The 14,500-nt window shown below is 45.0% G+C and overlaps 1 protein-coding gene across 8 annotated transcripts in view; it reads left to right on the plus strand.

Annotated features, from left to right (window-relative positions):
- The window catches only part of SPAG9 (sperm associated antigen 9), a 104,736-nt gene extending 100,537 nt beyond the window's left edge, over positions 1–4,199 (plus strand). For all 8 annotated transcript variants that reach the window (XM_019542464.1, XM_019542468.1, XM_019542465.1 and 5 more), the window contains one exon: positions 493–4,199. In XM_019542464.1, the coding sequence (XP_019398009.1) occupies positions 493–608 (116 nt within the window). In that variant the 3' untranslated portion in view covers positions 609–4,199. The remainder of the gene's footprint in view (positions 1–492) is intronic.
- The last annotated feature ends 10,301 nt before the right edge of the window (positions 4,200–14,500 follow it).

A 14,500-nucleotide genomic window follows, 5' to 3' on the forward strand; every position in this document is an offset into this window, starting at 1 on the left:
CCCATTTGCCAGGAAGAGAAGTTGGGATCACTGGCATGCACTTCCTCGGAGCCCTTTTACCCACTAGTTCTTTGGCACGGAGGCTGTTTTTAACAGCAGGTTACATACTAATATAAATAGGTCTGTAATTTTGAGCTTGAGGTCCTTCAGGACCCTTAGGCAATTACTGTCTGGTCCTGGTGATTTACCATAGTTTAATCCATTTCAGCTGCAACCACTTCTACCAACACCTCAATTTGAGTGGCTTCTACTGATTTGTCCCCTGGAAGAAGCAGCTCTGGTATTGGAAAGCTCAATTCATTGCCTTTCAGATGTTTGTTAAGGAGTCTGATTCTGTTATAGCGAGGAGTGTAGATGGCAACTGCTGTTTCTTGATGTATCCTCTTATGTAATCACGTGGAATGGGTCCCTCCAGCCCTTCTCTGTGTATAGTGCTAATGCCATGGTTTACGTTCATTGTTCTCCAACTGAATCTAAGCTGTGTTTCCCCAGGTGATGAAGGTGGAGAATCTGAACTCCTCGGAGAGGCTCTACAACTTGAACCTTCTGTAGCCAAAGCTGAGAGGAGTCACTTGATAGTGTGGCAAGTCATGTATGGCAGCGAGTGAGCCCGCTCAGAAGCAGCTGGAGACCGCAAAAAAATTCTGCATGTTTTTTTGTTTTACTTTTGTGGAACCTGTTTCACGCCACGATGTTGGAGCATTTCTTTTGCTGTTTAACTTTATATCGCAATTCTGTCAGACCTTAACTATACAGGAATTAGCTTGTGCTGTTTTACTGCACCAGTGTTACCTAGGTCAGTATAATGAAGTCCAAGAACGTTTCCGTTCCCAGAACGTGTGCATCATAGGAAGCAATCCAGACGCAGTTCACTGGATCACAACCATCTAATCGGCTCACTTTCTTGATAGTTTCACTTCTGTCCATTGAGAGAAACTTCATTACAGCTCAGCTTGATTTCTGAAACATTGAGTAAAACAGCAAAGTTATTCCCTCGGCATTATAAAATTACCCAGCTAATGTCAGGTGAATTGTTGCGATTCATCCAGGCAGATGTGCAGTGAGGGCTAAAATAACTGTACACTTTCACTTTCTTTGTCAAACCCAACTAATCTCATTTATAGTGGTCTACAGTTTTGTTTGCCATCTTCATCAAGATTCCTGGGGAAAGAGGAGATTGTAAAGAACTGAATGATATTGAAATAAAAATGTAAGGTTTTGTTTGCTGAAGAATTCTAACATTAAAGAGCTGCTGCCTTCAACAGGCTTTTTCCATTCTCCTACCATGGATACTTGTCACATCTCAGTGACTCTTTTTTTGGATTTTTTTTTTTCCAAAGGACATTCTTAGATGTTGAGATTATTTTAAAATTGGAAATAAGTTGTAAAATCCATGAGCAGGAGATGTGGGTTCCCCCCTTCATGTCTTGAATCCATATATATCCTAAACCCCAGGAGTAATCTTCTCTGCCTGGTCAAACTCATGAGGCACTATGTAGTTGTGGAGGTTACAGACCTCAATTAGAGCTAGAGAAATGATTGACATACACACAGGGAAATCTGTTTGGCCCTAGTGAGATTGAAGAAGAACTTTGGCTCTGTGTAATTGGGCACAAAATGTGTACGTTTTAGTTTTCATACCCCTATTTAGGCAGTGAACTACTGCTAGTTAGAGGGAAGACTGCCACAGCAGATGAAATAACACTATAAGACTGAATAAATTGACAAAAGCCAGGAGAGTCTAAAATCAAGGCTGACACTCTCTCTACTCACTGTAGTGCGAGTGTAAGATCATACGTCTTCCTTTTACTTTGAATCTCCTGCATTGATATCAGAACTTTATATTTATTTCTTTCAGATGTGTAATATTTATCCAGTTTGTCCCTTAACTTAGTCTCTGGGAAGTACAAGTTTAGGAAGCCTTTTTAAACAAATATTTACATGTACCCCTAAAGGATTGGGACTGTTCCTGACAGATTAGTAGAGAAATGAACAACTTGACAGTGAGAGACTGGAATAGTTTCAGAGGAGTAAATATTAGAAACACTTTTTTTAAAACTGCCTAAACATTTTTATGCAATAGGAGCAGTTCTGGTCTATCAGGCAAACATGTGTTTATATATTTTCTTAATTTTTTTAAATGAACACATTTAGCTGAGGTCTATTGTGTAAATATATATTTAGGCAGCTTTTTCAAATGCATATCATATTTGATAAGCCAGAAAAACTCCATTCAGGTCTATTGGTTAGATTTATATGTATAAATACTTTTTAAGCAGCATATTTTGTACATGGCTGTTCCTTGCGTAAATATGTATTTAGGACATGAACTATGTAGTAAAATCCTTATGAAAAATGTCTGATATCTTGCTAGTATTTTTCTCTTCAGGATGCCAAAAGTGGTGAGAGCATGTTCACAAATGAATTTCCCAATTTTCATCTTTAAAAATCACTCTTAAATTGCTTTGGCTTAAAGCTAAAACCTGGGAACTTTTTAAAAAAGTGATACAAGTACATAAAATCAAGCATTGTTATAAAAACTTATTTTAAATATATATAGATTTGTATGCTGAACTTCAAGCACATTTTTGAGTTATAACTCGTGAAATTGGGTGTCTGAGAAAAATGTTGACTAAACTGTAATGGTAGTGCAAAATGCATCACTGAGTGGTGCAGTTTTATTACTCCTGCTGTCTTTCCATTTGAGTTTAACACACTGGCCATTTGAAAACTGTCTCCAAAGCTTTACTCACCAGTGGCTTGTCACACTCATGGTCTCAGAAGAAAAAAAAACAAAACGCACAATTCTGTTCCCTGGATCTTTATTCTAGTATTTGATTTGTAATTATTAGTGAGCTGTTTCTCTAAACTGCTTGACTGCTGTCAAATAGAGCAGACGTGTCTGGCAAGTGCTTACCTAGTCTTTTGCCAAATGTATCTGGTACACTGTGTCATTCCAGTTGCTTCAATGGACCAGCTCTTGCAGGTGTTTACAGAGACAGAAATGTTTCTGTCCAGTAGCGGAGGGGTTTTGAAGAAAACACTAGCTATAATTCTAGTACCACTGTGGGTATAGACAAGGGGTTCGTGCACTACCCTGCATCGATTCATTTCAAGTTTTCTCCCCCGTCCTAAAGGATAGTAGGTGTTGGAGATGTGTATTTCTCATCACAGTGCACTGGGATTTATAAACTCCCTGCTCCGGGTCACTTTGAAGGGTGGGTAAAGCACGTCGAAACCATATATCGAGATGTCAATATCCTCCTGAAAACCCAAGTCTCAAGAATGTGTTTATGCATCACGCTCATGTGGTTTAAGCATCATATAAATAGGAATGAAGCTCTTGATAGTTACAGCTTGTTAATCGTTTGAAAACATTTCGAGCACAAAAAATATGCAGCACATTACTTGTCTGGATAAGTGTGTTTGCATGGTAAAGGTAAAATGAATTATATAAGCTGCTGTATTGTTCATTTCTTGTCAAGGTCTTCCTGCATTGGATCAGATAGAGCTGGCAGAGTGTAGACACTTTATCATAGGCTGCCTTAGTAACGAACACATGTTAAATCTGTTTTATTATACTAACTGTTCTAAAGAACGTGTGTCTTTTTAAAATGCTGTGTAACTGAATATTTATTTCCATGTGAGTATTATAAAAGTTACCAAAGGATTAAACCTGACTTAGCACTCTTGTAAGTGACCCTGTCAAGGTGGGGGTCTTACAAAGACCCTCTTCTGTAAAATGAGACACAGTCAACTAAATACAGCTCTTGGTGAAGTTAAATGGGTTTTTCTAACAGGGTTATGCCATATTGTAACAACCTATGTTGCACCTCAAAGCATTCTTTTCTATACACTAAACGTCGCTCCTTCCCTCTAACAGAATTAAGTTTCCTTTATTAATTTTGTTGCACATTTCTCAACCTTTTAAATCTATTTTAAACATTTTATGGTCTGTAATTTTTTGGCAGTTTTTTGTCTGTTAGACACTTTACGCTGAATTTTACTCGCCTCTGTAACCCGAGATGGATACTACAGCATTAAACTTGCTGTCTGTTAAAACTTGAGGCTTCTTTTCTGTGAGCAGGAAGCTCATATAGCAGTGTAGTTATTTCAGTATTTATTTCTATTATTGAATCCTTGGGGTTCAGAATGTAACTTTGTACATGAAATATATATAAATATGTATATGAAACATGCATTTGGTGTGGTGCGTTTCCTTTGCAGCCTCACTCTGAGTATATGTGGTCATTGTTGCCGCAGGTACCAGATGAGAGCGCTGTCAGATAGTTCTGAATTGACGGTTGAATGTTCGGTACAATCCAGAGGTATGGAAAAAGTGGAGTATCTGCTGCTGCCAAAATCCATTCTCCCTCCCTGCTTCTCCCACAGCTGGGGAGTTAGAGAGGAAACTGGAATTTCTCACTGATGCGTTTTGATAGTTCTGGTGGGGACCGGTCTTGCCCCCTCCACAACCCCTCAGTGGAATGGATTTGAGTTCATTCATAAAGTTCATACTTCTGAAAGGGGCTTATCTGTATCAACATGCACATAATCATATCCACTGGTGTTTTCCCCTGCACTAGCGACCGCAGCTCCCACAGCTGCCTTCGTGCATGTCCTGGGTTATCTCTGGAGGAATGGGGATGGTGTCTGTGTGAACAGTTGATTTATTTTCTTGGAGCCAATAGAGCAGTCTTGTACCCTTAGGGTGCTGCCCCCAATCTCATAAGGCCAGTGGCCCCACTGAGCCAGCTGTGTTTAAGAGTTTGGAGGGTAGAGTCAGTACCTTGAATTGCATCTAGAACAGGGTTATGACGAGCGCAGGGTGTAAAGCCCAGGTTCAATGACTTTATCTTCCTGTACTCAACACAGCCGTAGAAGCCTGCAGATTTTGGATGGCTATTGCATTGCTGCCGCAGTAACTCAAGCATACATCGTTCACTTCTCTCAGGTGAGACCAACTCAGGTGAGAGCAGCCCGGCTGCAATAAACTGAGCTTAAAGAGTGTTTAGCAGCTTGAGTCTGTTCACTTGAGCTGTAACCACATCCTTTGGAGGCCAGCCAATGGGGGTTAGTACCATGAGCAAAAGTTTCCTCTGTGTGGACAGGGTTCAAGTTAACTGCGCAGTCAAGATGCAGAGCTCAAATAGAGCCAGTTGCAGCCATTTTACTTTGATCTAACTTCTACCAAATAAATTTCTTACTCATTTCTCCCCATGTTTGCGTTTCTTGCAGCTCTTCAAAGAGCCTGTGAATAATATTGTCAGTCCTGCTTTGTTTTGTGGCACTGAAGTTGCAGCTTCTTTCCCTGCTTGCACTGTGTATCAATGAAGCTTCTGATTTTACCCTGGACTTGCTCAGTGGAGAGATTACAACCGGCTTACATTGACATTAATATCCAAGTCTTGCCTTTATGGCTTATGGTGTCCCCGGTCCAACTCCCTCTCACCTCTTTTCCACGCTACCTCCAATTCCTCCCCATTTTTTTAACGATCTTTTTACTGCCTTGTTCACTTCTACTCATAGCTTAAATTAAAAGAAACAAAAAAATAGCTGGCTCTGTTTCCAGTCAAATGTCAACCTATGATTCACATGCAAAGAATCTAGAGGATTTCCATCTCTGACTGCAACTCGGTTGAAATGATTACTGGCGCTGACTGTATTTTTCTGAGGTCTCTTGTCCATCTTGGCAAAGCGTCTGACTTGCAGTCTTTCAAGCCAAGTCGAGCTGTTAGCCCATATGCAGAAAAGGATCTGTACTGAATTGTAAGGTCTATAGGAGGGAGAGGACAATGCCAAGAGATTCAGTCTTGATGCATGAACAAAATGCCTGGTTAGAGTCGGGTCCCGGTGTTTCCTGGCTCATCTGCTTCTGCGTAGCCCCATCTGTTATGAGAGATGTAGCTTAATTAGTTCGTAGCAAATGGCTGCAGCAGTGAAGTCAGTCTTCATGTCTTTTTAAACCATTCTGTGTTAACTCCTTTCTCATACACTGAGAATCTCTCTCAAATGTCACGGGCCAAGCAGCGGAGTGGAAGACCTAAAACCAGTTGTATCATTCAGCCCCATTTTCCTGCTGCTGCAAGTTACAGATGGGGAACAATACAGTTTGGCACCAGCCCTCCTGCAGCTGACATAGCAACTGCCTTCTCATATTGAAGATGCACATTTCACAGTAGATGCTTTGAAATGCTATGGAAGCAGCATTGTCCAGGGACAAGTAAACCTCCTGCTGCTGCCATCGGGGGGATAAAGCACTTGTACCTTAGCCACTTTTTTTTTTTTTAGTATAGTAATTCTGTGCTGAAGTGTATGCGAGAGCCCACAGCTGTGAGAATTAAATACTCTGTCTTTGCTACCATCCTTTTAAAATAACTAGGGTGCCTCTTGGAACTGCCCCTTGTTGATGAGCTTCCCTTTACAATCTGTGTCTCTTTTTTTTTTAATTGAGCCAATTATTTGGAACAAGGAGGAAAGAAGCCAGGAAGATTCAGATCCTGGTTTACCAAAATACATGGGAAGGTTCTGAAAGATCACGGAATATATTGGTGGTTGCTTGTTCCTGTCCTGCCCTGCAAGAGAGAGAGAGGAAGTAAGAAGGATAGTAAAAAAAAGAAAGAATGGATTTCAAACTGTGACCCTTGAAGTGGTGTTACGTGGGCCCATGCTCCTTTCGGCAGAACCTGTGTTAAAGCAGGAGAGGAAAAGCTGGTGAGGCTGACTGGCTTTTCAAAAGTGGCCCCGGGTCCTGGGCAGAATTGTGAGCTGGTTAGTGTCTGGGGTGCACACTTAAGCTGGAGGCCTTGTTGGATGCACATGGGGAGCGAACCTCTCACCCCAAGCTCAATGTTTTACCATTTCCCTGCGACTTGCAAAAAGTACCTTGTACCACTTCATTACAGGGTAGATTATTTCTTCAGTTTTTCCTGGAGAGTTTTGGGCAAGTCAGCTTGAGAGCGATGGGGTTTGAACACTTCCCACTGTCTTGTTTTACAAACATTTCTTACCAGCTTTCTGGGCTTTTCTCTGAAACACTTACAGCAGGTTTCCTTTTTCCTGCAGTGCTCACTCCGGTGCAAGCAAGACCACCTCTGAATTGGCTGCGATGCATGCCATGAAAACCACAGCACAACAGCATGCATTTAATAGGTGTGTTGCTGTCAAAAGTCATTGTGGGCTTTGCCTCCGGGAGCATCTGAGCTCTCCTCGTGGCTCTGGCAGATACAGAATGAGTGACCTTAGGTAAGTAACTTGACTTTCCAGTTTCTACCTTGAGAAAAGGAGGGATAATCACCAAATTCCCAGGGGCGAAGGTAGTTGAACTATTTAGAATATTTTTAAGGAGGAGAAGACGGGATTTTTAAGCCAGTGGGAACACCCAGCTATTCCAATGACAGATGGTAATGACATGAAAGGAGCCCTCCGAGCCTATGTCACTGAAGTGGGTTTTAAGATGGGCTGATTGCCGTAAGTAAGGCCTGGTCTTAGTGGAACATGCCTCCTTTCACAGCAAGCTGCAGCAGGCTCCTGCATCTACAAAACTGACCGCAGCGTTTGTCAGGCCCAGACGGAGGATTCCCCTGAAATTCACGGCTGGTTGAGATGCACCCGGACGAGGCAGCCGGCTCGCTCCGCTGCCTGGCCTGGCTCGTTACAATCAGGTGTGGTCATAATTATTTTTAACTAAGGGAAAGCAAGCAAACTATTTCCAGCCAGTGAAGGCTCGGACAGGAAGGCTGTTTCCTACTTTTCACAGTATTTATAATGCGTCAGGGAGGGAAGGGAGCCGTTCATGAATGGTGACACTGATTATCGGTAACTACACCGGGCACTGGTTCAAAGTGCATATCCAGAACATCCCCAGGTATTGAAACCTCATTATCCAACTGGTAACTTTATTTTACTAACTTGTCCCTGTTGGTATTGTGCGCTGTTCTCGCCGAAGCTTTGTTTAATACAACACCCTCTGTCTCGACTCTAAAGTTTGATACAGTAGCTCATAATTTTTGGCACTGTTGTAATGAACGGTTCTCTTCTAAAGTTCACACTCTCCACTATTCAGTTTGGTACAGTTTTACTTTATGCATCATGTTAGCATGTGTAATTCCTCACAAGTCTCATGTATCTGAACCAATTTAGGTATCCCAATGGCTTTTTTGGTACGTGTGCTTTCCAGAGAGGGTTGCATAATAAAGCCTATACTGTATAAAATCCTCTTGGGATTGGGCTGAAGGGCTGGTTTTTGTATTTTGACCGCAAGATGGCACCGTTACAGCTTCAGAGACCATGCAGAGGGACAAAAGGAAAACATTTTTTTTGGTGCAGTGTTATTTCCCCTCCCTTGCTGACCATTTCCCCCCGTAAAGTTTCAGGTGATAGGGTTCGTCTAACCGTCTGTGTGCTAAGATTGTTCCGTCAGCATGGTGCGTGGTGAGCAAACATATGAAAAGGAAATGCCTTGCCCTCCTCGTAGGGCTCAGAAAATAATTCTCCCTGTGTGTACAGCCCTGTGTGGTTGGCTAGAGGCATTATGGCTATTTGCCTGCATTCACATCACCTCTGCAGGCAGCCTGGCAAATGCAATGGACTGGTGCTTTGTATAGCAATAGCAGTAAGTGCACGTTACCAGAGACTTGGAGCTGGTACATCTTTGGGCTGGGCCGCTTCAGTCCGTCACACTGGCTGCTGAGAGACGGGCCACTGAAGATATTGAGGAAGGTCATGCCACCATGTCATCTCTCTTCACTGGCTAGGAATATGTTTTGATTATTTTTTTCTGGGTCTGTAGGACTAATTGTCCTGCGCAGTCCAGTTGACCCATGTGGAGAGGGTGAAAGAGCTTGGATGCCACTTGAGCCCCCCATATATAGTATAAAGGGGGAGGAGGGTAAGTTGGCATGTAGCTCTTGAAATGGCCTAGGGCGCAAGGGAGAATTTCCCCCCTTGGGAAAGCATCCTCCTCCCCATTTCTCTGCTTCCTTCCTATACCAGTTCTGCAGGTGAGAAGGATGAAAGTGAGCAGCCAGAGTGGGAGGACTAGACTTTTGCAGTAAATCATTGCACACCTCACCTGATGGGCTGTATGGGGCGTTTCATATTTGTTTGCACAAAGCAGAAGTGTAAATTGGCTCTGGCCTGAAGTGCCGGGTGCCCGGATTCTAGTGCTGGGGAAACGGTGTCCGTCTGGAGTGGCTCATTAGGAGGGTGGAGATTCGACGGCTCGGAAAGGTGGGGTTACAACAGAAAATTGGCCAGACAATTGGCTTCCTCAAAAACGGGCATGGTTAGTTGAACCTGCCAAACCTAGCTACACATTTCCTCCTCATTGTGAGTCTGCCCCAGATCCATTACATCATTCTTCCTTGTACTGACAAGCCAGCCGAGCGTGACCACCACGGCAAACAAGCCAGCTGTGCTGGCATCACATAGCGTGGCTCTCCCCTGAGGTCCCTTTGCATAGATGCCAGACCCCTTTGCTGCATCCCCCCAACCCCTCCGCAGTGCAGCAGCGTTAATGGTCAGAGTATGGAGAACACAGGGATGCACTCCCCACCCCTCATTCCCCTGTGTGCCCTCGTTTCATTTCCTGTGCATTTTCTATAGCAAGACTCACTGTACAGAGGTAAAGACCTACCATCCTCCCTGGCAGGAAGCAAATCGCATTCCTATACGAGAGAAAAGTGCACCCCAACAGCCAACTGGGAGGTAGAGGGAGAGAGAGCAAGGGAATGGCTTCTTATAGAAAATGTGGGGGAGGTTTTAATAGAGTTTAAGCAATTTAGTCTGAAATGCCCCAAGATTTCAGTGCCTTGATGCCTCCTTCATTATAGGCTGAGCTCTCCAGTTGCATTGTGTGCCATGATGCATTGCCCACCTGCTCTCCAAGGAAGTTCCTTATGGGAGACCTTGTCCCAGGGAGCATCGTAGAAGATGCTTTCTGGTTGGGCCAACAAGCTAAGGGAGAAAAGAGATAACTAGCCTACAATTCCAATAGGGCACTGTGATAGGAGATGCACGGACAAATATTTAGGACGAGTTTCTTTCAGATTCCTGGTTTTCCAGTGAGAGGTTTCCCACAGGAAAAACCAACACTTTTCATGACAAATTTCTCTTTGGTCAAAAAATAAGGGGGGAGGGGGGAAGAGTCCCTTGAAAAAATAGCTTTGATAGAAAATTTGCCTAGTCCTAAATCTAGTATTTCTCCTGGATTCTACTCCCAGAGCTGTCCCTTGGCGGGGGGGAGGTGTGAATTGGGGTGACCGCCCCGTGCTTTGAGAGGCCCCGTGGACAGCACCGTTGGCACGTGCCGAGGGCGCCACTGCTCCGTGCTCCGGCCACTCGCCACCCCCGTCCCACTCCACGCTCCAGCCACTCACTACCCCTTGCTCCCTGCACAGGCTGATATGCTTCGGGCCCCACACGCCCCTGGGATTGGCTCTGTCCACTCCCACAGGTTTAAAAGTCAAGCAGTGGGAAATGCTTCCCACTTGGCTCTGTTACTTTTCCAGTGTCACTGAGAGCACCGTGGGGCACCTTGGCTTTGGTGCTTTTCATCACTATTGCAAGAAGAGCTGCCATTTTAAGAGCAGCAGGGTTGATGCAAGTCAGAGCTGCTATGCGGCTGAGGAAGCCAGCACTCTTGAAGGGCTATGGTAGCCTGGCCCTAATCTTCCTTTCCTTTTCCTCCTCCACCACAGCAATATTAAGCTGCAGGTTCGGGTACAGGAATTTGTGAAGCTGCAGGTGTTTTCCATGGCAAGAGAAGAGCAATCTTTGCTCTACTTTGCCTGACGGCAGCTGCCCTCTTCAGCTCATGGTGCTGTTGCAGACAAAAAGGCTCTGTGCCTGGGGCTGCTACTCTGCTGAGCGCCTCACAAGTTCTGGGTTTGCAAGAAAAAAAAAAAAATGATAAATTTAGAAAACTTCCCAGATTCCACGTCTGCTTTTCACTTCCACCTTTCAGCACAGGAGGCTGCTGGGAAAGAGGCAGGAGTAAGGAACTCTCTAACTGGGGCGCTCGCTCTCTCTCTCTGGAACAGTTTGTGCCTCCCGCCCCACCTCGCTGGCAAGGACAAAGCTACCCGTGTGCCAGATGCACACATCTGTAGAGAAGCTGTAGTCGTTTCATCTGCAGCAGAAGCCACATCCCCTTTCCCTGAGCCTGAGTCAGTGAAGGGAGGAAAAGGGGAAGAGAGGCAATGCAGGGTGTAGCTGCTCCCCATTAAACACCTGTGTCCCTTTCTCCCTGTGCAATGAAGCACTGAAGGGACAAAAATCCTGGCAGTTCAGGGCCAAGTGCTGCCCTGGTTACACCCAGACTGAAGTGCCCTGGTGTCCCAGAGGCAGAGCTCGGTTCCCAGTTTTGGGGGATGATTTCTCATGGTAACAGATGCTCAGCTTGGTTTTGGTAATGCTGAGCAGGCTGCAGCGGACTCGGTTTTGCAGGCGGGGGAGCAACCCTTGAGCACTTCTTGGAGTAAGTATGTGCCATTACAGATTGGCTTTTGTGAGGGGAAAAAAAACCCGTCCTCGATTGGCTGTGCTGGGGGAGACCTCCGCTGAGGAATGGATGGAAGTGTTTAAAAAACCCCAGCGGTGGTTTTCACTGATCCGGGTCACCTGCTCAGGCAACAGGAAATAACAAGCTGCTCTCCAGAGAGGAGTTGAGTAGGTGGTTTGGCAAAGCTCTGGATGCAGAGCCACAGGTGCCCATGGAGGATTCATGGAAGCAGGCAGTGGCTCTTGTATCAAGATGCAGTGGAGGCAGAGGCCGCCAGGTGCAATAGAGCTGAACCTGCTTAGTGAGGGCCTCCTCTGTGCCATGCTTTCTTGGAGGAGGTTCAAGCTATGGCAGCTTTCTGAGCTTTCTCTGTTAACTGCCCTTTTTGAAGCTTCTGTGCAGCTGGGGGGCAGAGGGGGGCTTTCCTGAGAGCCAGGAGGTCCTTAGCTTTGGTGGTGCTCCTTTCCACTGAGCACTGTCCCTTGAAGAACAGGCCTGAGTCCAGGCAGTAAATTTTCCCCTTTCAAGTTGGACCAGCTGGACAGACGACGTAGCAACAGAGCGATACGACACAAACTCTTTACTTGATCTAGGTCAGATGAAAACGGAGCTGTTACCTAGCAAAGAGCGGAGGAATATACCTGGAGAGCACTCCTCACATTGGAGGTACTACATTTAATGCACATTAGGAAAAATGCATTAATGCACATGTAGATGCACCCAGAGTCCTCTAGCGAAGGGAGAGAGAACGTAGTCCCCTCCCACCAGTGGCTGCAGCCCAGAAGACAGATTCAATTGCCTTGGATTCTGCTATTCCGGATTGGGAGGACTTTTAGGTTTAGCAGGATGTCAAAGCACCAAAGTCACCACGTTGCCAAATAATGGAGCAGAGGAGAGAATAAAGCCTGGTGACTGATGTTGGATTAGGTAAGCTACTCTTACAGCCCTTGCTTGTGGTCAGTACATTTCTAGAATCCTTTGGCACACAGCACCTGTCTTGTGATGGATCCTCAACAAGAGCCTTGCTCCTGGTTTCCATCTGCATTCATGCTCCAGGGGGAAATCCAATGGACCAGCTACCCCAAATCAGATGCTGTGCTGCTGAGGTAACAGCAAAGCTCCCACTAAGTTAAAAGGTACCAATTTTCTGCCTTACTTTGTCTCAGAAAAGAGGAGGAGCATTCGGTGGACAAAGTTCCTGCCACCGCACTTCAGATTTGGTTGTTTTGAATTAATAAAATCATCCTTACAGTGTTGAGCAGGTTTTTACTGCCACCGTGGCAGCTGACTGTCCGACGTACAGCTCACAGTATCCCAACACGGTCTCCCACCCAAGTAAAAAGCAGGCTCGTTCCTGGGGAGGGAAAAAAAAATTGTGCACCTGGAAGGTAGCAGAACTCATCTATAGTTTTAACAAAAGTTTGTTAAAAAAAAAAAAAATTATTCATGTTGTGGGGTTGCAACACTCAGCTGAAGTTGTTTCCTGGCTGCCCGTCACCCTCAGCACACTGCTTATTGCCTCTGCATCCCTATTTAAACTCCAAGGATGTTTTAATTGTCTAAGACATACATGGCCTCATGAAAGCGAGAGTGAGAAGTATCTGCTACCAAGGGGCAGAGTCAGAGTCGAGCCAGACTGCCACTCATAAGAAGCAGGTGACGAAACATTTACACCAATCTAATCAGCATTACCAAAGCGTAAAAGTACTAGTGGAAAGATGACACAAACCCTTAAACCAGGATAGCTTTGCTTAATCCTGCAGAGACTGAGGCTTGAAGGAATTGAGAGTAAAACCTTCCTGATCTAAGTAACAGCGGTTTAGGTTTCATCTGTCTACTTCCACCCCCTATGACAATTTGCTTAGCTACAATTGTGCTGCTATCTATTCTCCTGCCTAGTGATGACATGTAAGTGTTGACAGTGGGAAGGCACTCCGTGCTGCTGCTACTGCCTCCATCCCTGCTGTGCAGAAATCGGGGGGGGGCACATGCCCCCCATGTACCCCTGATGTGTCATCTATGCTCCTGCCAGTGTTGAGGCCCTGCAATACAAACCTGAGGTGAATGACACCAGAGGGTGTGTTCATCTGTCCACACCCATAGATGCTATTCCAATCCTGATATTTTTACATTATAAGCAGCCCTTAATTAAATGTGTCTTACCATTGCTTTTTGAAAACTGCCTTAATTTCTAGGTTGAGCAATGACATCAAGCTTAGACTGTCCTGGAATTGAGTCAGCTTCTTAGCTCCATCTGGTCTTTCCCTGCTGCAAAACGTTGCTGCTTGTCAGGCCTTCTTCCACCACCTCCAGTCATGCAGTCTGTCTACTGTTTAGGTTGCAACAGGCCAGCAATGACAAAGAAGAATTTGCAAAACAAGGGGTGTATTAGCACTTGCTTCCCTCTAGCAACTTTTGGTAGGAGAAGATACATTTGGCTTTGAAGGGGTGATAAGGTTTTCAAAGCACTTAGACACTTTGATGTCTGGGTTCAGGGAGCTGGCCTGCTGGCAGTGCCAATCTCTTTGCAAGATACTGCCACTTTGCGCAGCTCCACCTCTTTCGGGTCCTTCTCTGCCTATGTGGTATGCTGTGGGAGCTGGACTGGAAACTCCAAGCAGCCAGTGGAATTAATCTGCAGTTTCCCTGAACTTTATTTAAAAAAGCATTTACTGTCCCTCTCTACAATTTTGAGTAGTGTTTTTGGCTGCGACGAGTTCCCTGGGGAGGGAGGAAGGAGGGAGGGTTGGAGAAAAATCTGTTACATAGAAACCCAGAGGGAGATGCTGAATGCAGGTCTGAGGCAGAGCCTTTCCAGGGAGGCAGCACTTTTGTTATTAGCATATTTAGGTATGGCCTTGCAGAGTCGGGGAGAGAAGATTCAAATGTAAAGTTGCCCAGGAGTAAATCCCTCAGGAACAACCTGGGGCACCATTGTTACAGGCTGACTGAAGGGGACTAGATGTAGAGGGCTTTTCTTGGCAGATAAGTGGTGTT

This window comes from Crocodylus porosus, unplaced genomic scaffold (assembly GCF_001723895.1).
Source record: "Crocodylus porosus isolate Cpor-Errol unplaced genomic scaffold, CroPor_comp1, whole genome shotgun sequence".
In the NCBI taxonomy this organism is placed as follows: domain Eukaryota; kingdom Metazoa; phylum Chordata; order Crocodylia; family Crocodylidae; genus Crocodylus; species Crocodylus porosus.